Source organism: Syngnathoides biaculeatus, chromosome 5, assembly GCF_019802595.1.
Source record: "Syngnathoides biaculeatus isolate LvHL_M chromosome 5, ASM1980259v1, whole genome shotgun sequence".
Lineage (NCBI taxonomy): Eukaryota > Metazoa > Chordata > Actinopteri > Syngnathiformes > Syngnathidae > Syngnathoides > Syngnathoides biaculeatus.
In genome coordinates, this window is record NC_084644.1 from 30,720,084 (window position 1) to 30,746,780 (window position 26,697).

Consider the following 26,697-nt stretch of genomic DNA (forward strand, 5'->3'; position numbering starts at 1 on the left):
TCGTATTTTTCTTTTTATAGGAAAATGTTTATACCCGGTCCTGGATAAAGCGGAAGAAAATGGAAGGAGGAATGTTTATATATTTGTTTCTCAAATAAACGTTTTACACAATAAGATGTTTTGAACTTTGGCTTCAGTCTAGAATACAGTAGTGAACTTTATTTTTTTTAATCTACAAAGGTTTGAACTTTTAGTGTTTAAATGAGTTTTACAGCCTTAAAACATAATAGAAAGAAAAAAAACACTGTAAATGAAAATAAACAAAAACAACATGTAACTGAAAAAACATCCTGTAACTGAACATATATACATTTATAGACCCCCCCCCCCCACACACACACACACACATATATATATATATATATATATATTGGGTATTGGGTATTTTTTGGAACATAACCACCCCGTTAAACAAGGGAACAATGTATGATGTAGTATTACTTTGATTTATTTTAAAATTTGCAATAATATTTTAAACATTTTATGGAATGACCACCCAACCTTTAATCGAACCCTGGAAGTCTTTGCAGTTGAATAAATACAAACTCCCTTGGATTTTACTTGAGGGACTAACATGTCCGGCTTCAATTGAAGAATTTAACAACCCAACAATGTCTCCACACTCCCAACGTCTGCACCCTTTCATTTTCCCACCATGAGAAGTTGAACAATTGGCAGTGAACAAAAAAGTGCATGTGTGTGTCCATCGATTACTAGCAGTAGCACACTTACTCACACGCTCACCTGACAAATGCAATTAAACGAAACACGGATATGTGTAAAAAGTCCAACATCTGCTGTTGGCTGCTAGCCTTAACAAGCAGATGTTGGAAAACAGACACGCGCACGTAACGCAGTTCCGCGTCGGGTTTACAGTAGGAAACAATTTCCCCATCCAAAACAGATTATCTTCTTACTTGGAGATCCCTTTCTGACCTGCCTGGTCTAACCCCGGGCGGGATGAGAGAATAAAGAGCAAAACAAACAAAAACCAACAACAACAACAACAACAAAAAAGAAAAATCAATCCGAGACAAATTGTCCTGTCCAGTTCTGTGAAAATAAGAGTTGAGGTGGCGGGGAACAACAATAAGCTTGCAAGCTTCTCAGCGGCACAAATTGTGCACACGCTTGAATTTGATCACAGAAGCCTGTAGGTCAACAAGCGCTCTTATCTCATAAGATGAGGCAAAGAATGCTGTAATTAGAGTCAAAAGAGCAGGGTGAAAGTTTAAGTAAAGCTTAAAAAGAGGACTTTTTCCTTCGCGTGAATGGAGCCGGATCTGATCTAAATCGCAATAGACAAACACAGTCAGCTGAATCAAAAACAATTGCAGTATATATTTGTATGTTTTTGTGGTATATTCACAATGTGGGGTAGGTTAAGTATGTTAATCCCAGCCAAGATTGACGACTTCTTCAAGACCTTGTTGAAGTTAGGAGACGGCCAATCGAGAGTGCGATAATATAGGAGGTCTTGGTTCAAGATACCTTGCCCTAAATATATCGATCCATCTTTTGTCTTAACCGCTTATCCTCACAAGGGTCACGAGAGTGCTGGAGCCAATCTCAGCTGTCATTGGATATGAAGTAAGGTACACGCGGAACTGGTTCCCAGCCAATGAAGCTGGAAAGGGTTAAAAAGTACGATATGTCAAAAAGCTTTAGCGTTCATCAATCCATGGCAAGAAAGAATGTCAATAAATAAATAAATGAGTTCAGCACTAGGATTTGCAGTCCTGTATAGATGACAGCGCACAGCACAGAACGGTTACTCGTTGACTTTCTTTTGGCAGCAATAACCTTCACCAAATGGTACCTGTTTGCAGAAGAGACCTGCACAATAGTCAGGAGGAATTTAGAAGTATTTCCCTTAAAAAAAAAAAAAGTTGCTTTAGTTCAACAAAATTATTTGGCTGTCTAGTGGGAATCTCTCTGCTGAGGTCAGGGCAAAGCATCTCAATCGAACTGAGGTAAGGACTCCGACTACTAGAAGTCATATTTTCTTCTGTTGTTGATCTATTTCTGGTGTTGTCCATTTGCATCACCCATCCTTTTTTTGTTGTTGTTGTTGTTGTTTTTTTTAGCTTCAGTCTTCAGACAGATGGTCTGAAGATCTCAGACAAAATGTCTGGATAAAATTTGGAACTAATTTTTCAGTTAATGATCGCATAAGGCATCCAGGGCCTGAAGGAGCAAAGCAGTCTGAAACCATGATGCAACAAAATATACAACAGTTTGTCACTTGTGCTGCAGAACCTTTAGGTGAACTTTTGCAAACTTTAAATGTGCGACAATGCTCTTTCTTTTTTTTTTAAGGCAGCATTAGCTTTCTCCTTGTTTAATGATTTACTCATTGTAGATTTGTCGACAGAGCAATTAGAATGTGCAAGGGATCTTTGTAGGTCTTTGGCCGACACTCTAAGATTCTTTGTCGCATTCGGCAGTCTTGGCAGTCATCATTATGAGATGGCCGCTCCTTGGTAAAGTACCAGGTGTTTAACCAAGGATTGATGAGGCTTTTAAAGATTCTATTTTAACACGTGCCAGCTTTATGCAACTTAACAAATCTTACCTGCAGGTTTATTACGTGTCATTTTCTTTACTCATGAGAATCGCTGTTTTAGTGCATTCAGACTAGTGCCGATCAGAATGTCAGTCACCACGCAACATGAAAATGTATATTCTGTACTGTATTTGTTTGAAGCATCTGTGTCTATGTGCACGACAGACAGCCGCAGCTGTAAGACAACTTCTCTGATCCAAAGAACCCACAAAAAAAAAAGAAAAAATTGCTTTGAGCAAACAAGCTTGTCAGAGTCTCCTGTCCATCGTTCAAGGACACACAAATACACACAAATACAAACACACAGACGCATGCACATATGTACGCAGGCCTTCTCATGCTCAACTAGATATTTTGCCAGTAGCTGTTGGCAGGGTCAGGGACCTACAGTAACAGAATCAGAGCAAGGCAGTCTCGGGCCTGCACAGATTTTTTTTTGGTTTGTTTTTATCTAGTGTATCAAAAAGCATTTTATCGAGCCACCCTGGGCACACTAGTAGACAGGAGCAGCTGTTACTGGGGGGCACTGGTCCATTGCTTTTAATGAGACCAGCTCGGCAGGTCATTTGCGATCTCCTCCGAACATGTAAACTCATCAGCATGAGCTCATACGGGAAAAAAAAGTGGTGCGCTTTTATTGCTTCAAGTGTCATCTTCAGCCTTGGTTTCTTTTTTTCTTTTTTTTTTTTTAAGACAAAGAGAATCTGTAGTAAAAGAAGCAGAAATAACAAGGATTCTATTGTTTTTGGCCACTTCCCATAGCCTCGGCTGCCTCATCGGCTTCAGCTGAGATCACGTTTCATCATGTATAAATGTTGGGCGTTATCATTACACAATTGATTTGATCTGATGTATGACACACAATGACTGAGCTAGCCAAGCTCACAGGTCAAATCATGACACAATCTCTTACGGCGCTCGTGTGGCAACAAATCTTATTCAAGATTTTCCTTCCCAAACTTGTAAAGTGTGTGTGTGTGTGTGTGTGTGCATGTGTGTATTTTCTTTTAGCTCAGGGTAATTAACATGTAATTATAAGGCACACAATTAACAGAGCAAAAACTCATTTTAAATGAAGTCACAAGATGATGTCAATTTTTACATGGCCCTTTACGGCGCTCGAGCAGCCACAAATTAATTTCACAACACTCCATGTTAAGGAGATTCATTATTCAAAAACTAAGTTTGACTGTGCTGAACTAGCATTGTAGATATCACCGTCTTTCGGATTACTCCTAATTACATTCTGACGAGTTGGAATTTTCATTAAAGACATCTGTACCTTCGTGACAAGTTGAAACAACAGAGGGATATCTGTAATTCACTTTCACCTAGTTGCAACTGCTGTGGCTCAGTTGTTTAGGATGGGACATCCGCTGACCAAAGGGTCGGTGGTTGAAATTCTGCCAGTTCAGACGGTCCACTGTAGAAATGTTCTTGGGCAAGACGCTGAAGACTAAATTGATTCGAGGTCAGTAAAGTAAATGAGAAAGTGTTTCCAATTCCCTTACCGGGTTAAAAAAAGAAAGGGGGGGGGGGCATTTTACAAAAGTAAATTGGTGTAGAGCAAATGTCACTGTTGACATTCATGTACACTATATGGGGTTTCTCATTAAAGACATCTACAATTAGTTTCTGACGAGTTATAATTCCAGTTACACACATCAACAACTTCATTTTGGCTGGTTAGAACTTGATTCACGATATCCTATGTCGATATCTTTAATGGAGAGGAAGTGAAGATATCTTTAGCTGGCCATCGAAGACATCTTAAATGCCAATTGGGGATAGGGATGAATGTAGTTATGAATATTTGAAATGTTCTTTATCGCTTGGCAAAACTCAATTCCACATATCTAAACACATTTCCAGTGTAGCTGCAAAATGTTAAGGTGGGTCGCCATAGCATCGAAACATTCCAAATGTCATTATTATCCTTTATCACAACACACGATAATGTACTGTTCTATCCCATTCCATCCCAACCAGTTTATTCTCAATTTTTCCCAAAACTTGAAGTTTTAGCAGAAGTTAAATTTAGGGGTAATTCTCCTTTGAAAAAGCAAGAAACTTAATAATTTCAAATGATCACAAGATGTTGTGAACCTCTTTGTGACCCTCGAGCGGCCACAAATCTTCATTATAAATTTCCTCTCGAAATGTGCCCAATTCTTTTAGCTCAAGCTTATTGTTGTTTAAGAAAGCAAGAACGTTACTGATTTTAAATGAATACACAAGATGAAATAAAACCTTAGATGCGCCTTTATGGCACCCGCAAATTGTACGCTTAGGCCTCAAGCCCAACTTGATCATTACCCTTGATCAAAGAAAGGAAACTACAGTACTGGGTTTATATAATGACAAGGGATAATGCAGAAGTTGTAAAGGATAAAATAGTCACAAATGTCCTTTTCAACTGCAATTTTTATTGCTATTCCTTTATCAAAGGTAAAAACACACTACAGTATTTTTCCAATGAGTGTAAGATGTGGCCAAAGATGAAATTATTGTATCTCGAGCGGCCGCAATTTTATCCGCAATGTTTTCCAAAACCCTTACGAATTGCTTTTAGGCTTAAGGTAGCGATTATGGTGCAACAACACGAGGTACTTCAAATCACTACATGCCCCTTTGCGTCGGCCGACGAGCCATAAATGTTATCCTCGGTCCTCTGACAGGAACAACTTTCAACTTGATGACTTTCATTATGCTCCTCTATCAACGTAAAATTTTAAACAATGGCAGGAGATGATGTAGATTAAGTGAAATGTCAAGTCCTTACATCTCTCTTTGCAGCGCTTGAGTAGCCACCAAATTTTATTACAGGCTTTCTGCCAGAGCCCAATTTTCAACCCAAGAAAATTAATGTAACCCTGACTAATTTTGTATAATGGAGCAAGAGGATGGTATGTAGGTGTGGCCAAATGTCAAACCAGTACACGTCCCGAGACGGCATTCGCCCCACCAAAATTAATCACTTTCAAGATGCATTTTGTGTCGTTTGAGTGTTTCTTTAGCGGAACGAGGGATTGACTCACTGGTGTCAGTGGTGTCATACTGGGAGTCTTTCTGCAGCTCGTAGATGTCCACCTCCACTCGAGTTCGGGCCGGGCCCTCCATCAGGCTGTTGATGTTTTCCCTGGCCAACGACAGAGCCAGACGCTCGCCGCGCCCACACACCGACTGGTCGTCCAAAATGGCCGCTAGAGCCAGGAAGAGCCAAGGATAAAAAGATACACAGTGAAGGATGGCTGCACTTAAAAATGCATCAAATGTAGAATAAATTATGTGGAAATAACCAATGGTAATATTCATCCATCAATTTTCTTAGCCGCTTATCCTCACGAGAGTCGCGGGAGTGCTGGAACCAATCCCAGCCGTCACCGGGCAGGAGGCGGGGTACACCCTGAACTGGTTGCCGGCCAATCACAGGGCACATAGAGACAAACAGCCGCACTCGTAATCACACCTAGGGGCAATTTAAAGTCTCCAATTAATGTTACATGTTTTTGGGATGTGGGCGGAAACCGGAGTGCCCAGAGAAAACCCATGCAGGCACGGGGAGAATGTCCAAAGTCCACACAGGCGGTGACGGGATCCAACCCTGGACCAACACTTAACAGCTGAATTACCGTGCCGCACTAATGGCAATATAATTCCAATAAGTGATGTAAAGCTTAAATCACAGGTGTCAAACTCAAGGCCCGGGGGCCAGATCCGGCCCAACAAGGGATTTTATGTGGCCCGCGAAGACAAATCATGTATGTCAACTTCTGTGATTCTTGTTCAAATCTATACCAAAATTTCAAATTGCCATATCATAAATCATAATGTTGAGGTATTGCAAGCGTTTTTACGTTACCAAATATCAACAATAGTTGAAAAGCCCATTACCCTTGATTTCTGATTCCAAAAGCAATTCATAAATTTCATGTGTCAATATGATGTGGCGATAAACGATTTTTATGGTTTCACAGTCATAACGGCCCTCTGAGGGAAACCGGAACAACACTGTGGCCTGCGACAAAAATGGGTTTGACACATTTGTCTTAAATAATGCAAACACACACACACATATATTATATACAAACACACACATACATAATAGAAAATATGTAAATATGCCAATAAGATTTGCATACATGAAGTATTGTAATTATTAAATACTAATCGATACACAAAATCTGCAGCTGTCTCTCGATCAATATTTTTCAAGACTGTTGCTTGGCCAGGTTAGCATCCGGGCATGAGTTGTGGCCTCCAGGGGCTCCTTGTGAGTGTTGCCATTTTATATTTGTGTGTATTACAATGCATTCTGCATTTTTTCTGACCACTTTTTGTGCCATGCTTGTAATTAACCCTCGCGTTTTACTTCACTGTCTTTGTGGACTCGTTTGTTTGATTTATATTTCATGCTCAGTCTTGCCTCCTGCTTGAACTTTGCTTTTATTTTTTCGCTACCAATGTTGCCTTGTTGTTGTTTTTTTGGGGGGGGGGAGTTGCTTCAGGCACTGATCCGTTCCCCCAACCAGATTTAAGAATGATACTGATCGCCTGAAATAGCACCGAGGACCTGAAGTAACTCTCCTCTCCCCTCCTGTGTGCGCTGACATTTTGCAAGGGTGATTAAACAAGAGTAGTTTAAACACCAGCAGGTCTGTTAAAGATAGCAGGTCTGTTATTCAAGCTGATTCAGATATAGAACCTATCATATCTCTCACGAACAAGTCTATAAACTAAAAAGTGACTACTACACCTGCGGGGTATTAGTAGACATTTTTTTATTTCGCCCCCCTCCCTATGCAGTAGCTTCGGTCGTAATGACCCCATTATTTTGTTATTTTATGGCGCTCAAACAACCACAAATTTAATTTTTATCTCTTTGCCACGGGCCAATTTTCATCTATCAAAAGACAAACCTTGCTAATTTTAAATAAAGACAGGAGACGATAAATCATTTCACTCCCCTTCACAAGCAGCCACAAATTTTCCCCAAAACATTTGTGGAGATTGTTTTGTCACAAGGAAAGTGGAGTGATGATTGCGATTGCTTACTAGCGTGAACTTCGCTGATTTTATATAATGACACAAAATGACGGATTGTAGGTCAAGTCAAAGGTGAAATAATTACATGCTTCTTTACGGCGCTCGAGCAGTCGGATAGTTTACTCTGAGAGCACTGCCAGGGATTAATTTCCAACCGTCCAATTTTCATTAATGTCCTTTATCAAAGCACAAACGTTACTGAATGTAAATAATGACACAAGATGAGGCATTGTCGTTTAAGTCAAAGGTCAAATGATTACATGCCCTTTTTTTAAACGCTCTCGCAGCAGCAAAATTTAGTCTTAAGTGCTCCGCAAGGACCCAAATTTGAACTTGCCGAATTTCAACATGGTCCTGAGTCAAAATAAGAATTTTACTGATGGATTTCTTTCAAAAAAAGAAAAAACAACAAAAACATGGGTTGCGGGTACTCATGGGAACCTCTGCAATTGAATACTTTGCTTATCGGTAAATTGAATCCCGCAGATTTTCAAGTACATTATGCATGTTTGAAGATAAATGCTGAATATCTTCAAAGACTGAATTATTTATTACTTCATTGTGGGAATACTGCATTGAACTGTTTTTCACCATTTCAAGTTTTCCTGATTACTTTTGGGCCTGGCTAAAACCAGATGACGCACTTGAGCCCTGGCATGAGTTGCCTTTCTGACACTAAAGAAGAACTTGAGCCCCTTCATTAGCATCAGCGGTTATCTGGCACAATTCCAACATGGAGTAAGCCAGCTCGTTATGCCTACACCTTCCATTCAAAAATACAGCTGGCGTGGCTGCTTTAGAGCGCCTCGTTGTTGGTCTTGAGTGCATGCACTTCACACAAAGAAAGCAGAATAGCAACGAGGGGGGAAAAAGTTTGCCTTTATGCTCAGCGTTTGGACCAGGGCCTTGGACTAATACGGCTGCTTTAGAGCGCCTCGTTGTCAGAGTTTGGAAAAACCCTGCAACAACGTGGGATATATTCCAGCCACCGGAGAATACCACACTTCTCTCTGTCCTGGCCATAGTCAACAATAAAGTTCAAGTTCAGAAGTTCAGAAACTATCCACTGACAAAAAATAAAAAGTACTCTGATTTAACGGAGAGAGCCCAGCAATGGTGACATCTGTCATGAAAACATAAGTGAAAAGATTGAAGGCGGTAACTCACCCATGCGAACGGCAGAAAGTACGGGAGTCTGACAGAGTGAGCGTAGCGGCATGTCTAGCAGGAGGAAGAACAGGATGTGTATTGACAGCAACAGTGCTGGCAGAGCCGGCATTTTCTACTGCTCCTCATGGAGAATGTTCTGCTGGCTGCCTGTACCACCACCTGCAGATACGGAGGACAAACTGGCTGGTGTTTTCTTTCATAAATCATCATTCTCATGTAAGACTTATTCTCACTAGCGTAGCAGGTAATAAAATATATATATATATATATATATATATATATATATATATACCCGGAGTATTTTGGGCATTTTTACCCTTCATATTGAATTAGTATATAACAGGCTTTTAAGCGAAAACACTATTAGCAGTTCAGCAACAAACCAAGAAAACTGAATGATGTTCTGCATGTTTTAAATCCAAAGAATCAAAGAATAGGTGAAAATCCACAATAGAGACCCCATATAAAAAGGTTTTTGACCGTTTCACCCCTCTCACTCACTTCAAAGCTGTCTAAACTTATTGAAAAATAACACTTTTTATACACATTGTAAACATCCATCCATCTTCTTAGCCACTTATCCTCACGAGAGTCGCAGAAGTGGCAGAGGCTATCCCGGCTGTCAACGGGCTGGAGGCAGGGTACACCCTGAATCGGTTGCCACCCAATCACAGGGCACATGGAAAAGAACAACCACTCACTCACTCATTCACAAACACACTTAGGAAGAATTTAGAGTCTCCATTTAATGCACATTTGTGGGATGTGGGAGGAAACCGGAGTCCTGGGAGAAAACCCATGTCAGCACGGGGAGAACATGCAAACTCCACACAGGTGTGGCGAGGATTTGCACCCTCGTCCTCAGAACTGTGAGGCCTCTACCTCTGCAGCTGTGCCACCGTGCTGGCTGACTTCTTGAAATATCATGTAAAAACATCATATGCAATACTTAAAAATACAATGTGAATTCCTTTGTAACATTGTGATTGAATCATTTTGTGTGTAACTGACTTTAAGGTAAGAGTCTTCATATCAACAGGCGATACATAGATTTAAATCTAAGTGTTATTGGCTGGAAACCGGTTCAGGATGTTCTTCGCCTCGTCCCAGAAGATAGCTGGGATAGGCTCCAGCAATCCTGCGAACCTTGTAAGGATAAGCAGCTCGGAAAATGGATGGTTGTTACATTTTTATTCACAAGCAGGAGTGGTATAGCCCTCAGAGTTAACACAAACGGTCTCAAGGGAGAAAACGGCTACCCATCGCTGATTTCAATCGTTTGCCGTTTAACAAGTAGTGCCTCGCTCTGACTGCACTTGACTTTCATTGTGGCGCCATGAAGGAGAGATTTACTGTAGTGCCAGTGAGGCAAACGAGTTGCATGCATGCCGGCTGTCTGGCGGTGAAATACGCTACGCGTGTTCCCTTGCCGGGTCTCCTGCGGAGAGTCAGTCTTTTGGAAGTGACAGGCCTCAGCCTTGAAGAGCTCTCCCGAGGCAGTTCAAAGACAACACCGCATAAAAGCGCACGCAAAAAAGGCTCTCGAAGACAACCTCCTCGGTCGTCCCAGGCTGCGTTTGCTGCAGGGCTACAGTTAAATCCTCGGTTCATCTCCAACACCAATTACAACACAAGAGCACCTAAGCGGCCTTCAGACAGGGTGACACAGTCTGGCCCTGACTGACGACATGACAAGAAAGGATGGAGGGAGGCAGGTAGAAGAGGAAGTGCAGATGGACGAGCTGAAAGAGTTGCATCACAGCCACCAATTGACCCCAGAAGAGCGGTACGGGGGCAGTGTGGGACCCTGACAAATGAATGTGGGGGTGGTGAAAGAATGAAAGCTGCCCATCGCTGCCTGTGGACTGAGGGTGTCCATTTTCGACACGCAGCTCATTTTTATTTACGGCGCGATTTATCATGACGAAGAAGTCAAGAGAAAAAAGAAGTTTTCCCAATTTAGCAATTTTTTTCCCCGTTACTACCTTGGTTTTATGAGTGTGTGCCACACAAGAATGCTAAAAGTCCTACGTTAAAATAGTTATTAATTTAAAATTTTAGGTCACAGTAGTAAGAGATACACTTCTTTAAAGGCAGTTAAATGCAAATGTAATCAAAACATCCATCCGTCCATTATCTGAGCTTATCCTCACAAAGTCCCAGGAGTCCTGGAGCCAGTCCCAGCTATCTTCGGGCAGTAAGCTGATAACACCCTGAACTGGTCGCCAGCCAATCACAGGGCACATAGAAACAAACCATTCGCACTCACATTCACACCTACGGGCAAATTAGAGTCCTCAATAACATACCGTGCATGTTTTGGGGATGTGGGAGGAAATCGGAGCACCCGGAGAAAACCCATGTAGGCACGGCGAGGACATGGATTTGAACCCTGGCCCTCAGAACTATGAGGCAGACGCTCGAAACAGTCGGTCACCCTGCCGCCCCTCTCTCTCCATTAACCACTTTTTTTTTTTTTTAGAAACACTTGTTACCTTTTGAATGACTTATTCAAATAATCATATCGGTAAAATTAACAAATGTTCCAAATGAAACTCAGTGCGTATGTCTTTACCATTATTCACTAATTTACAAGATAAATTATCCTTAGGTGCCAGTGGCCACTTTGAAAGACCCTGTAAAATCTGTCAATCAACAAAATTGTAACATTTTTTTTATTTTTATGTTTTTGTTTTATTTCTCTGCATTTTTCGTTGTAATCGCTGAGCCTTTTTTTTTTAAATCAAATTCCATTCCTTCCTTCTCCATGTGTGTCCTGTGTCAAAGAGTGTGGGGGGGGGAAAGAAGAAAAAAAAGAGCATGTGCACAAACATGGCAGTAATGCTAATAGCTGCGCACCATACTGTGCAGATGGCCGCAGTGGCCTCATTACGCTTAGCCCTGCTCAAAGAGAACGGAGGACCGAGCCCGCGCGTCATCTGCACGCGCACGTGACACGTCTTCAAATAATGGCCACGCTGTGGGAGCCATTGTTTTGGATCGATGCAGTGTGTGCGTGTGTAAACATACACACGTAATGACTGTGAAGCTAAGTGCAATTCCGGTGTCACATTTATGGGGGTCTGGGGGGGGATGGACATGCGGGAAAACAACAGGAGTTACACAACTGCTGATTAGCTTGACCACATTGCAAGATGGCTGTGTGTACGTGCACGTCACTCGAGCAGTAATTCCCATTAGTGTGGTGTGACAAATTAGCCAATTTCACCTAAAGACCCCGTTAGGTGCATTCAGAGATTAGTTTGTAAACACGTTATGGATGTTTGATGATAATGACGGACATTCAAAGACTGAGAACGATGTAGTACTGAAATGTTGAGATATAGTGTTAAACCCATTTTCCTTACAATTGCATGATGACACCAAAATGAAAAGTCTAGCATGTTTTGATTTTTTGGGAAATATTCCATGTAGTGTGACGTTCCGATAACAGCTTTCCACACTGCACACTGACGTCAACCAACAGGACTGCGGATTTTGACAAGCGCCTTGCCTCCCTTGTTGGCCTTTGTCAACATTTAATAATGTACACAAACCAATGTTTACCAAAGCTTTAGACCATTATTCACATTTTGAAATGTAAATGCTACTGCTACAAATGCCTGGCTACGTGTAATTAAGCTGTTTTTTCTCATGAGCTACACTAAAACTATGTGAACATACCTTAAATGTCAACTGTAATGAAATTGATGATTTTGTATGTATGTGTTTTATTAATGAAAAAACGACAGCCCGGTATGGACCCATACGTTTTTTTTCACCACAAAACATGACTTTGACATATATGGCTTTTGTAACTCCCGCCATGAAAACCTTCAAGGGATTTGTTTTTGACAAGAAGCAGGAAGTGACGTTGGAGGCAATAGCGCGCTCAAGCGGACTCATTTGTTTCTATTAGTTTTACCAGCGGGAAGGTAGCTCGTTGTTCCTTTGTGGTGGCCAATGCTCGTTGCATTGCTGGCTATTGCTCGAACACTCGGGAGGATGGATTTGCGCTTCATACTTTTACAAAAGATGTGGTTCGTCGTGAAAAATGAATTGCACAAGTGCAAAGGACGAGAGCTTCGTGGGTTCCAAATGACAGGTAGGTTCGTATACAGCTATTAAAAAAAACAATAGTTGGGGCGAGGGGGCATAATCCATGAACAGCCGCTGAAAGACGGCCTCCGCAGGCCTTGTTAATCGCCACCTGCCTTTTTGACAAGGCCAAGCCGGCCGCCGGTCGGCCAGGGTGGCTCGTCACGGCGCTGGGCCGGGGTGGCTCGTCGCGGCGCAGGGCCGCAACGAAGTGGATCGGACGGGGAGGTGGTTTGGCCGCACCGTTGTCGTCCCTTGCGGATGGGGAGGCGGTATGGCCACGGCGCCGTCGTTGCTCGTGGGAGGCATTGGTTTTATCACTGCCACGCGGAGGTGGCGTGGCGGGGAGGAGGTTTGGCCATGTTCTGCACATCATCTAAATATGGCTCAAAACAATTGGGTAATATTGCCCCGCACACTCGATTGTGAGATGTTCTCTTCTTCGAAACGAGCTTCCGTGTCTGAAGGAGCGTGTCCCATAGTAGGGGCCACAGCATGGCGAATGTCCGGGGTGACATCACGGACAGTCGATACAGCCATTATGGCGACCAGTTGGATGTCGAATGACACTTCCGTAACTTTGCGCATGGATGACGCTCATATTTATTTTTTCGTATAGAGATTGAAGTGAATAATGTTATATGTATTTTTCATTTCAATATCTATTTTAGAATCTTTATAGGGATGACACTTGACCTTTAAGCGACCCTTGAATGGACAGGCCATTCCTTTATTGGGTATAGCCAGTTGCTGGACCTGCCTCCCCAACAGCGTTTGATTCTACAAGCTAAATCACAGTGACCGTAAGAGAAGGGATACGGTGATTTCATAATAAATTTCGTGGACTGTTGCCACTGTCTGACCGAGCTATAGCAAGATTTTATGCCAGTAGTCTGACAAAGTACCATCGTGAATTACAATTTGTCTTGTAATCTGATCAAGGCATTATGCGAACCTCAGGTATGTACTTGGGCTTCTGAAATGAGTGCATGTTCCCCACCCTATACACTGTAACTGAGCGCCCTCATTCCATTAGCGGCTACTCGGCACAATTGTGAGTTGCTTATTCATAACAACTTCGACTACTTCTACCTCTACCACTGCACAGTTAACTGGCATGCAATGCCTACAACCCGAAAAAGTCCCTTTCGTGAGATGCCCCAATTTACAGATCTGCTTGATGTCGTTATTTAACGTTACAAGTGTTATATAGTTTGTGTTATCCAGGCTACCGTAATGTTTTTTAATTTAAAGCATTGTATGGTTTATAACTAGCAGGATATATTACGCTTGAATGCTTGTAGTGTGAGCCACAGGCTGTGAAGTATATGTACAACTGTGTTTAATAAATGGTAAACTTTCCCTGAAATGTCAATGTTAAGTGGAACGACACGTCACAAGAAGAGAGGGACTGGTGAATCAAGACACCGCCGCCATTGGTCTGCTGCATCCGGATACCTGTTAGCTTGCAGGATAGCCGGTGAGCTAATCTGCAGATACCAGCTCTCATCGCGGCTAGGAAAAGCGTCACTCGGACTCGGTGGGATGTAATCCTGCCACCAGAGGATATAAGCAGCTATATTTTTACAGCTCAAATATATGGGAATGTGTCGGTAAATGCTTGACGTACGTATTTGATTGACAGGTTAAGGTCGAGCCGAGTGTGGTTTCAGCACATTCAGCAGACACACCAACAGCACTGGATATGAGTGAATGTCTTGACTACTTGCCAATACTTTGCATTTTTTAATTCATTCAGTTTAGGTAGGCTTGCTCTGCAGTGTGTCAAATTACGAAGAAAATAATCAAATTGTATTTTTTTTTTTTTTTTTAACATGGACTTTTAGTGGTTTCGTAACATCCTCTTTGTTTCTCTATTCTGGAGATCACACGTGTGCAACATATACAAGCAGAGACACATAAATCAAATGTGAGGAAAACAAGTATTTGAACACCCTGCAATATTGGAAGTTCTCCCAATTCGAACTCATGGAGGGGTCCAGAAATCACAATGTATGATTTTTTTTAACGATTTATCTGTGTGATACAGCTGCAAATAAGTATTTGAACACCTGTCTAACAGCTAGAATTCTGACCCTCAAAGACCTGTTAGTCGCATTTAAAAGTCCATCTCCACTCCATGTATTATCCTGAATCTGATGCACCTGTGTGAGGTCGTTAGCTGCATAAAGACACCTCTCCACCCCATACAATCAGTTAGATTCAGACTTGTAACATGGCCAAGACCAAAGAGCTGTCCAAAGACACCCGAGACAAAATTGTACAACTGCACACGGCTGCAAAGGGCTACAAAGAAATTGCCAAACAGCTTGGTGAAAAAAGGTCCACCACTGGAGCAATCGTTAGAAAAAGGAAGTAGCTAAACATGACGGTCAATCTCAATCAGAGTGGAGCCCCATGCAAGATATCACCTCGTGGGGTCTCAATGATCCTTAGAAAGGTGAGGAATCACCCCAGACTACACGACAGGACTTGGTCAATGACCTGAAAAGAGCTGGGACCACCGTTTCCAAAGTGACTCTTTGTAATACACTAAGACATCAGGGTTTGAAATCATGCATGGCACGAAACATTCACCTGCTTAAAATAGCACATGTCAAGGCCCGTCTTAAGTTTGCCAATGACCATTTGGATGAAACGGGGGATAATGGGAGAAAGTTTCGTGGTCAAAAAAGACCAAAATGGAACTTTTTGGTCATAATTCCACTAACCGTGTTTGGAGGAAGATGAATGATGAGTTCCATCCCAAGAACACCATCCCTACTGTGAAACATAAGGGTGGTAGCATCATGCTTTGGGGTGTTTTTCTGCACATGGGACAGGACGGCTGCACTGTATTAAGGAGAGGATGACCACGGCCATGCATTATAAGATTTTGGGGAACAACCTCTTTCCCTCAGTCAGAGCATTGAAGATGGGTCATGGCTGGGTCTTTCAACATGACAACGACCCGAAGCACACAGCCAGGAAAATCAAGGAGTGGCTCTGTAAGAAGCATATCAAGGTTCTTGCGTGGCCTAACCAGTCACCAGACCCAAACTCAATAGAAAATCTTTGGAGGGAGCTGAAACTCTGTGTTTCTCAGCAACAGTCCATAAACTTGTCTGATCTAGAGAAGATCTGTGTTGAGGAGTGGGCCAAAATCCCTCCTGCAGAGTGTGCAAACCTGGTTAACAACTACAGCAAACGTTTGACCTCTGTAATTGCAAGCAAAGGGTACTGTACCAAATATTAACATTGGTTTTCTCAGGTGTTCAAATACTTATTTGCAGCTCTATCACACAAATACGTTGTTAAAAAAAAATCATACATTGTGATTTCTGGATTTTTCTTTTTTACGATCATCTCTCTCACAGTGGACATGCACCTATGATGAAAATTTCAGACCCCTCCATGATTTCTAAGTGGGAGAACTTGCAATATAGCAGGGTGTTCAAATACTTATTTTCTTCACTGTACATAAACAACAACAGATACCGCCCCACATTTACTACCTACATTCAATTTACATACATTAAAATACCCTTGCGTGTTAATGTCCAAACCTGTTTGAACATGTTAGATGTTTTATTTGGAATCTGTTGGATAAATGTGAATCCTCAATCACTCTGCCTCCCCTCCCTGCCTAGTTCCTGCATCCTGGCCATGGAGTGGTATTCTGGCCGTACGCACAAAGTTATTACAAACTTGGAATATTTTTCTTTGCTTTGTGTTGCAAGCCAAAATGTGAGAAAAGAGTGAATATCAGATATGCTGTTGCCGAGGTGAAGTGAAAAAGAACATTAAGATACTGTAATGCCCTCACATCGGGGCAAAGACAGCTACTACTGCTGTTTTTTTTTTTTTTTTTTTTCCCAGGACAAACATACAAACAGAAAACAAGAAAACTCGCAAGAAGCAGAGACTTGTACTGAATTAACTGGCCAACCTGCTCCCAAACAAAAAATGGTGGTGTTTTTTTGGGGAGTGTATGGATTAATGCTATTTCTATTAATTTTAAAAGGGATCAATGATTTAATATACTGTATAGTAAATTGAGTCAGGGCTTGAGAAGTTTAGGTACCACTGCAGATACCTTTTGCTACATTTTCATTTGTTAGTTTGTTGTGATAGTTTTCTGATGTAAAACATCCCCTGCGCTCGCAAAACACCCAATGGTCACAAACAGGCCACACTTGTTCATTGAATGCACGCAAGGTGTGTAAGCGTGATGGAGCATTGATCGGTGGCTCAGTAGGGGGCCGAAGTGGCCAACCCTCAGATGCACTCAATCAAAAAGACAAGAGGAACCAATCATGAAAGAGAGCTTGTGTCTGAGCCGGGGCATCTTATTGGTTATTACCAAGAGGCTGATGACGAATAAGAGCCCTACGAGTGAGGCCTCTACGCCTTCATCAATTAAAGGGGATGAAAGCCGCTCACTATTTTATTGTTATTGAGGGCTATTGACAGCATTAGATGGGGAAAATAACAGCATCTGTACCCTGAGGAGGAGGAGGGAGAATGAGGGAGGGGGGATCGAGAAGCAAGGAAGATGAGAGAGAAAAGTGAAAGCAGGGGAATTGACTGAGGACGGCCGGGGAATAGAAGAAGCAAAATTGAATGCGCTGGGTGAGATTGGAAAGTGTTTGGGTGGAAATGAGAGCGAGGATTGAGTTGGAGGAGGTGTACGAGAAAAGATCACGTTTACAGACTCCGTGGGTGCCGCCGTGTTTACATAATTTCCACTTACGCCACCCAGAGATGTGATCAAGAGAGACGGCAGGATGCATTGTTGTAATTTCAGATCCTCGGGTTCTCCAGCTACAGGTTGCTGTATTGAGTCGTTCAAGCACGCTTCTTCACGACACGTCCATGTCGACTCAAAGTCCCACACGGCAATAACAAGGAGACCTACAATTCGTTTACGCATTTTGAGTTATGTTCTTACTCTGATATCCATCCATTTTTCTGTCGCGCATGCCCTAAGTTAGGTGCATATCCCAGCTGACATTAAATACCCTGTAAAGGGATGACAAAAATCCCTTTTAAACTTGACACACCACAGACAAGAGTGTTGTTAACAACTCCACAAAACTTGAAGCTCTAAAAAGTGTGTGGTTCACACAGCCGCGAGCTGAATGTCGCTGTTAACTTTCCCTGATGAGTCGCTGTTTTGTGGGGACACACAAACACACAACACAAAACCAAGTGAGGCGGTAACTTCTTAGACAAGCCGACGGCAGACCGGCAAAATGGCTGGCTTGTTAGTTTGCTAGCTGGGTAGATTTTTAGCTTGTGAGCTAGCTCACGTAACAAACAGTTATCGTTCCTTGAAGTTTCTCCGTTGTGAGAGCCCACGCTGGGCGGAGACTGCAGGTAACTACTAACAAGCGGTGCTGGCCGAATGGCATGTGGCGGTGGAAACCTCAAGTTTGCCTCTGCCTTGCTCCAAGCACCGCAAATAGGGGAACACGGCAGGGACATTGTAGCCAAAATAACAAATAACATTTCACAGAAGATGTAATTTTTTTAGGGTTGTAGGCGTAACTTCAAGGTCAAATGCACGCTACGCTGTTGTAGTACAAATGGGCAAAGTTACTGAAGGCTCTCAATACTTATTCTGGTGGGGGAAGGATGTGAGTCACTGCGCCTCTTTTTTGGATCTGCCCATAAAATTTGCACAACTGAAGTGAAAAATTTCATGCTAAAGCTCTGCAATTTGGTACCAAACTGTTTTCAGTCTTTGCACATTTTCAATACTTTTCACAATGCCTTGACAAGGTCTTTAAGTGAGCTGTCGGGTGAGTCTATTATTAAGGTACTGCTTGATATCTTTTATGTGTTTCTGCTAAGACAATACGTTCCCTGAAATTAATATGATAATCATTATGACTGCACTACATAAAAAGTACAAAAGAAATACAAAATTGTCATAATAAAAATTCAGGTTTTTCTTTCAACCTCACATTCAACATGATCCATCAATTTTCTGGAGCATTTCATTGTCGTGACAGGTGAGCTGGGGCCTATGCCAGGTGACATTTTGGAGCGAGGTGGTGTACACGCTGCACTGTTCATCAGCCAATCACATGAAGCATATAGACCGTTCACAATCATATTTACACCTTTGGCCAATATATCAACTTCAATGAACCAAGCGTGGGAGGCTGAGGAGGACCATCCGAGCTGAGATTTGAGCCATGGACCACAGAACTGTGTAACAACTAGGTCACCTTGCAACCAGACGTTTATAAAAAGCTGCAACGGAGGAAAACAATGTGTATCTATGCATCTCCACTCCCCACTTCTTTTATCTTTGTATTATTCTAATGTATTCAAGGTATCCAAATTAGACGAGTTGATTTTGGTGAGTTCATGTTGATAAAAGTAGATTAGGAATGACACTATATTTCATATATTACTTCTTGCGTCAAGCCTCTCAGCCAAAGAGGAAATTATATAGTGGCAGTCTGGAACACTGACAAATACTCTTATTATTGTGCTCTTCATGTATGCAGGAGGAAGGGGAGATTGGATGGATGGATGGATGGATGGATGGATGGATGGATGGATGGATGGATGGATGGATGGATGGATGGATGGATGGATGGATGGATGGATGGATGGATGGATGGATGGATGGATGGATGAACGGACGGACGGACCCAGGGTCCACAATGGTCATTCGCCACCACGCCAGTGGCTAACTGGATATGGTGAAGCGAAGGTTGCTTACATTCGCCAAACTGGCGAATCGAAACTCAAAAGCCATTCCTGATAAAAGTTAAAGTGAGCGCGCTCGCTTTGCCATGTGTGTGCACACTGGGGCAACTGACTAGAACATCTGCCTTAAAATTCTATTCAAATCCCTCTCCTCAGAATTTTGTGTGGGTTAGGTTAGGTTCTCCCCGTGCCTGCATGGGTTTTCTCCGAGGACTCCGATTTCTTCCCACATTCCCAAAAAACATGCATGAATAGGTGACTCCAAATTGCCCCCAAGTGTAATTATTAGTGTGATAGTTTTCTGTCTCCATGTGCCCTGCGATTGGCTGGCAACCAGTTCAAGGTGTACCCTGATTCCTGCTTCTGTGCCTCCTGGGATTGGCTCCAGCACTCCTCCGACCCTCGTGAGGATAAATGGCTCAGAAAATGCGTGGATGAACTATAAAAATGTAATTTGAGAAAAAATCCATGTAAAGTCCTTAAGATCCTCCTGAAGGATTATTAAACAAGTGAATCATCAACACTATTGATAAGAACATTAATTGGGATTTAATGTAGTTTACCATTTAAAACTTAACTTAACGCCGCAACGAGCCACCAAAGCCGTAAAGGCCGAGCCGGCCTTTGTCGACAAGGCAGGTGGTGATTCACAAGGCCTGCGGAGCCTGTCCTTCAGCGGCTGCTGCACGGAGCCCTTCCGATGCGCACATCAACACATTTAGCACCCCTTACGGATTATGTCCCGACCACAAGTATTGTATTTTTTTAGCAGTTGTATACATACACACCTACCTGTCAATTGAAACCCACAAACCTCTCGTCCTTTGCCCCTGTGCAATCCATTTTTCACAACGAACCAGGTCTTTTGGAAAAGTATGAAGAGCGAATCCATCCTCCCGTGTGTTCGAGCAATATCCAGCAATACAACGAGCCTGCATTTTAGCTAACACGAAGGAACAAAGAGCTACCTTCCAGCAGGTAAAACTAGTATAAACAGACGAGACCGTTTGAGTGCGCTACTGGCCTGTACGTCACTTCCTGTTTCTTCTCGAAAACAAATCCTTGAGAGGATTTTCAGGGCGCGAGTGACAAAAAGCCATATACATCAAAATCATGTTTTGTGGTGAAAAAGGCTGGGTCCATACAGGTCGCCATTTTTTTTCATTATTAACTAATACTAAAAATCATGCATTTCATAACAGTGGACCTTTAAGGTATCAATTACTGGATCACCCATCACCACTACAGGTGCAGTATAATGCACCCATGATTTTTTTTTTTTTTAAAGAAAAGTCTTTTTGGACTGTGGCTGCATTTATTCACGTGTGTATTTGTTTGTGTCAGCTATCAGTCTACAGGGAGTTTCAAGGCCATGGCGCGTGATGACCGCCCACAGCTCACTGCGTGCCCCTTGTTCTACAGCGGACCAAGAGCAGTCCTTTCATGGAGTAAGTCACCCTGCAACCCACTGACAAGCACACAAAAGGCAAAAGCACATAAATATTCCCACTTCCTAAATGTCTGTGAATGCAGCAGAGAATAAAGAGGGTACATTCATCTTAGTATGTGTGGACTTGGCCGCCTGCATATTGCGTCTGCAGTGCCTATTATGAAAGAGAGAAGCGTAAAATGAGAGATCCTAATTATCTAGAGAGAGAAAGACGGAGAGGTGGGAGTGTGGTAGGCGAAGGATGAGGAGAAAGAGAAGGATGAGAAGGATGGAAGAGGAGGTGGACGGCAGAGGGGTGAGGGCGGGGAGGGGTTAAGAAAATCAGAGAGGCTATCTAGCCTTGTACCCACAGGAGATGAGCAGAGGATGAATGAAGACTAAGGCGAAGGATGGGATGAGGGAGGCATGGAGGGCGAAGAGAAAAAGACAAAAACAAGTCAGATGGAGGAGGGCAGCTTCAGGCGAGGAGGATGATAAGGAGGATGAAGAAGGTTGTCGGGCGGGGGTGGGGGTCTGGCGAATCGTTTGTTTTGCCTTCTCTTCCTTATTGTGTGACACAACAAAATGTGACAGTCGTCATAATGACAGGATGAATCATTCCCGTAATTGAATCTGCGAGTGGAACGGATTCAGTGGCTGGCTGCTGGATTTAAAGAGAAGCCGCCACGTCGTTCATTATGTGACGGCGGTGCGCGTGTCGTGCAATTAGTCGACTGCGTTTGTGTGGCTTCGTCACAACATGGCTGACTTTGGCCTTTTTTTTTTTTTTTTTTTGGAAGGACTGACTACGATAAACCTTCCGAGTCCACCACAATGTGTTCTGTGACTTTAGTTCATTTCTTTCTGCTTGGGATCACTCGATAAAAGCGATTCACTCGCAAACGACACAGTGACGATGTCAATATGAGTGCAATCGGTTGTCTGTCTTGATACATGCCCTGCGACTGATTGGCGACCAATCCAGGGTGTAGCCCAATGCAATAAACTCCAAATCCCACAGGACCCCAAATACATAAGGCTGGCTGATAGAAAGATGCTAGGCAAATGAAGGTGTGAATGATGGAAGGGTAGAAGTACGCCTAGATAGGTGGCACAAGTATTGGGTGGATAGCCGTTTTGGTGATGGTGGAGGTATGATGAATGAGGGATGGATAAATCGATCAAATTATAGATGATGAATGGATAGGATGAGAGATGGTGAATGGATGGAAGGATGGGCGGCTGGGTGGATGGAGGTGAGGCCTGATGATTATGCTGTGGTGATAGGAGTATGGATTGATTGATGGATGACAGATGAAGAAACGGTAGGATAAAAATATGAATGGACGGGATGTTTGGATATACGTTGAATGGATGAATTGAGAGTAAATAGAAGGATTATGTGGATAGAGGGATGGATGATGGTTAATGGATATGATGGTGGAAGGATGTATGGATGAAAGGTAAATGGAAAAAGAGAAGTGGATGGATAACAGAGGAATAGAAAGATGGCTGATGAAGAGCTGGTGAGTGCCGAATGGAAATGATGCAAGGATAACGAATAGTTGAAAAGGAGATGGATGGCTGATAGATGAAAGGATGAATCAGCTAAATTTCTCATAGGGATCAATTACGATTGAACAAATACGTTTTTGAGTCAACCTATCCTAAAAAGCCAGACAGCGCCGAGCAGCCTGGACCGAGACGTCACGTGTGGACCGCTTTCCTGTTCTCTGACTATTGGCATATATTTCTCTTCTGTTGTGTTGCTCACACGAATTTCATCTCCTAATCCTCCAGCTCCCCTTTTGACACGCACTTTTTCTAATCTCCCTATCGCCGCTTGTCTCTTGGCTCTGACATTTTCTGCCTCTTTGTTCCTTTTCATCCCTTTTTGTCTAACTTTGTGGTAGATTTGTATCCTCGATCTCTCCTCATGGTCGTGCCCGGCATTGGAAGCCTTTTCGTCGGAGGCTTGAAGGTGAGCGAGAACATTTGGAGCAGAACTTGATTTATTCATTTGATGTGGTCTCTACCTGGAAGCTGGTACACGCAGCATGCCTGGAATTACTTTTTTTTGCTGATGTTTACTTGAGCGCAGCGGAGGTATAATGTCATCTCAGCTAGGACGCACAGAATAAATCACCATAACGTGAAAATGCAAAACCAGATTCAAACGGAGGGCGGACGCGTTAATAGCATGAACGGTGACGTTGATTATACGCTTCAATGCAAATCGGATGAAATCTGGGCAGGAACGTCTGGCAACGTAGCTCTCGCCTTATATTTTATCATCTTACGCAGCAGCTGGGAAAAAAAATTTACGTGAAATGATAATGCTGAATTGAGAAGCTCTTACATCACAAGACAAGCGAACAGAAACTCTAGACTGCATTAAGTGGGATATGGTTAACATTTAATGTCATCATGTTTTCATTCTCCCTAAAGTGTGCTTCCGGCGACTCCAAGGAAACAATACTGACTGTTGGATGGGGAAGCTTTTCTATCCTGACATGCTTATTCAACAGTAACAATGGGCCACACTAATGCTGCATGAGTACAGATCTTACATATGCATGTTTGATGTGCAAATTGTGATTAATCTATACAGGAGTTTACATAGATATTCGGACTACAACCAGTTTAGAAGCTCAAACTGAATGAAAATGCTCCATTTAAAGGGAAATTCAGGTGGTTTGCATTAACAATGTATCCAATAGGTCATGTAATATGTACTCTATCTTGACAATGTGATGTTAACTCCTCTCTCATTTAACAGTGTTTTGAGAAGATTTTTAGACAATTACGAACTTTCAGGGGTGCTGCCATTTTCACGAATCACAAGACCTACGTGCGAGGATGTAATGTGTTACGTGCCATTCCAAACGCTCGATACCATGGGACACTATTATGTCAGCGCTGATTTCTCGGATTTATCCTCATATAATGAAGAAATAGCAGATTGGAAAAACGGAGGAATACTTTCATACAGATTTGAACCTGTGGCTGTAAATAATGCCACCGAGCAGCGGAGCCATGAGCTGAGCTCCCCCGAGCAGAGAAGCCATGAGCTCGCTCCCCGCCGAGCCCCAGATCTCGCTCGGCTGTAAATCATGTTGAATATTCGGATGGTTCTTTGGGTGGAATGACGCCGTGAGCTCACTACCTGGCCGAGCGAGCTCCGGGGCTTGGCTGGGAGCGAGCTCCCCGGCGAGCCCTGGAAAGAGCTCCCTGGCCGAGCAAGCTCCGGGACTCGCTCCCTAAACCCTAAACTTAACCCTAACTTCCTCGGTCTTCCCGATCAACAGATACTGCTATTTCTTCATCAGATGAGGATAAATCCGAGAAATCAGCGCTGAGCATAACGGAAGTCCCATGTAATCGAGCGTTTGGAACGGCCCGTATCACATCACATCCCCCCACATAAGTATTGTGACTCGGGAAAATGAAATTCATAATTGTTGATAAAAATCTCCTCAAAACACGTCACATTGTCAAGATAGAATATATATTACATGACCTATTGGATACATTGTTAATGCAAACCACCGGAATTCCCCTTTAAATACCTCAAGGAGAATAGACAAGCCCAATCCGAATGGAATTTCTTTCAGTTTCACAGGGTTGGAATATGCCTTTTGCCAAGATGATCAGAAGTAAATTCCCTCTCTCTAAAGTGAAGTCATTGTTTGCATGTAAATTTGACAGATTCCTACTTGAGCTCGTATGAAACGTTGATCTTATCTACTTGCAACACGTTTTTAATCAAGCTGTTGCTTTGATAAAAGTGTAAAATCAATCACAACTACTCTGCTAAATGGATGATTGACCGCCATCTTGATAAAGAATGTGACGTTTGTGTCAGTTTGTGCATGTCACATGGCTGATTCATATATTTTGAAGGTGTCTGCATGTGAGAATGTGATGTAAACTGATCATTCACTTTTGGAATTGTAATTAATGCCGATTAATCACAGGCAGCAATTATACCACACATAGTGCCATATTTTGCTTGAATACGGTATTTTAAATGTGTTGTGCTTCAACAAAAAGAGGGTTCAGATCACAAAACTTATAAGGAACCAGCAACACATTTCAGACATCCCTCCGCAGTTAAGGTGAAGGAGCGTGCGGGTTCATAATAAACTGTGAGAGTTATATGCGATAATACATGACTAATGTGATCATTTTGTGATTCATCCTAACTTAAAGGTTTAAACAGTTAACTTTCCCTGATGTCTCTGTGTTGGGTGTGCGTCCAAGTAACATCGACAAGTGAGGTTGTACTTCTTGGATGAGCCAACACCGTACGGATAAGCTTGATGGCTTGTTAGCTTGCTAGCCAATTAACTTTCTCTTTTTTTTGACACAGACACACTGTGATTGAGATTTATGGCTCGTATTTTTTTCCCCACTTTTCTTTTCCTTTGCCATGTGAAGGTAACATGAAAGGGAAACTCTCCAACCACGCTACATGAAAGGAACACAGGAAAACACTATTTTTCTATTCTGCACAGAGGTAACACAATGCTAACAGTGAGATTAATGATCTCTATTCCTTTTCTTGATGAAGGCAACACCAGAAATGGAGAATGGTTTCTTTCCGGCATCATGTGAAGACAACACAATAACCGAACAACACTTGATTATTCTACAGGAAGGCAACAAAATGAAAGAGTCTTTATAAACCTACATTACTGGAAGGCAATACTTTGATTGGGGTAAAATATTGCCTGTAATTTCATAAGAGACTAGTAATCAGTGGTAATTTGATGCTGAATGCATGTTTGCACATTACCATTAATTATTTAAACTGCTTACGCCACCTTTTGGTCCAAAAGAGCCTATAGAGCAGTGTTTATTTCCTGAAACAATCCACGCCCAAGTTTGGAAACCACTGCTCTAAGGCCAGGAAACATGTTTGGTCACTCATACTCCAGCCAAAGTGGATGCCATAAAAGTAAAAGTCAGTGACTTATCACAGCAGCATAAGTTTATATTTCTTTGGGAGTGTAGCATCCAAAAACCTTTGCCCAAGTTGTGTACCCCCAAGATAAATGGCCGCTATAGTTACAACTCAAATGATTCCATTACTATTCTGGCAGGTGCTACAACCATCTATAAAATGGGCCTTTGGAAAAGATTGCGTAACTGTCACAAAAGATGCAGACAAAAGACACTTTTGAACTTAACTTTGAGAGGAAGGAGGAAAGGAAGGTGCTTGAAACTCCATTTTGAAACCTCAACACGTTTAACAACCTGGCTGAAAACTATGATTTGAAATCCCAAGTGCAAACCGTAAACCAAACTCGAAACCTTAACATCAAAACTGAATTATAAACAATGATAAACCCGAAACCTTTTATGAGAAACTAACGCTGGCCTTCAAACCCAGATTTGAAACTCAACCCATTTTTTTTTTTTTTTCAAACAGTGACCCTGGCTTGAAATTATTACACTATTTGAAACCCAAACTACACAACCCAGACCATTATAGAAACCCTATTTTAAAACCTTCCTTTGAAACCTTTTGCCTCAAAAACCTCAACCTTGGCTTGAAACTATCTTTCAAACACCAACCCTGTCTTGAAACCTTAAAGTGAAACCCCAACATTGGCTAGAAGCCCAAAAGTGAAACCCTACTTTGAAATCCTGAAATGAA

The 26,697-nt window shown here is 42.3% G+C and overlaps 1 protein-coding gene across 5 annotated transcripts in view; it reads right to left on the reverse strand.

Moving 5' to 3' along the window:
- The window catches only part of grik5 (glutamate receptor, ionotropic, kainate 5), a 99,043-nt gene that overhangs the window by 56,602 nt on the left and 15,744 nt on the right, over window positions 1-26,697 (reverse strand). For all 5 annotated transcript variants that reach the window (XR_009795042.1, XM_061820028.1, XM_061820026.1 and 2 more), the window contains exons 2-3: window positions 8,780-8,941; window positions 5,605-5,769 (exon numbers count right to left, since the gene is read on the reverse strand). Coding sequence is in view for 4 of the 5 variants with exons in the window: in XM_061820028.1 (XP_061676012.1) it covers window positions 5,605-5,769; window positions 8,780-8,891 (277 nt within the window). In the remaining variant the exon portion in view is untranslated. The remainder of the gene's footprint in view (window positions 1-5,604; window positions 5,770-8,779; window positions 8,942-26,697) is intronic.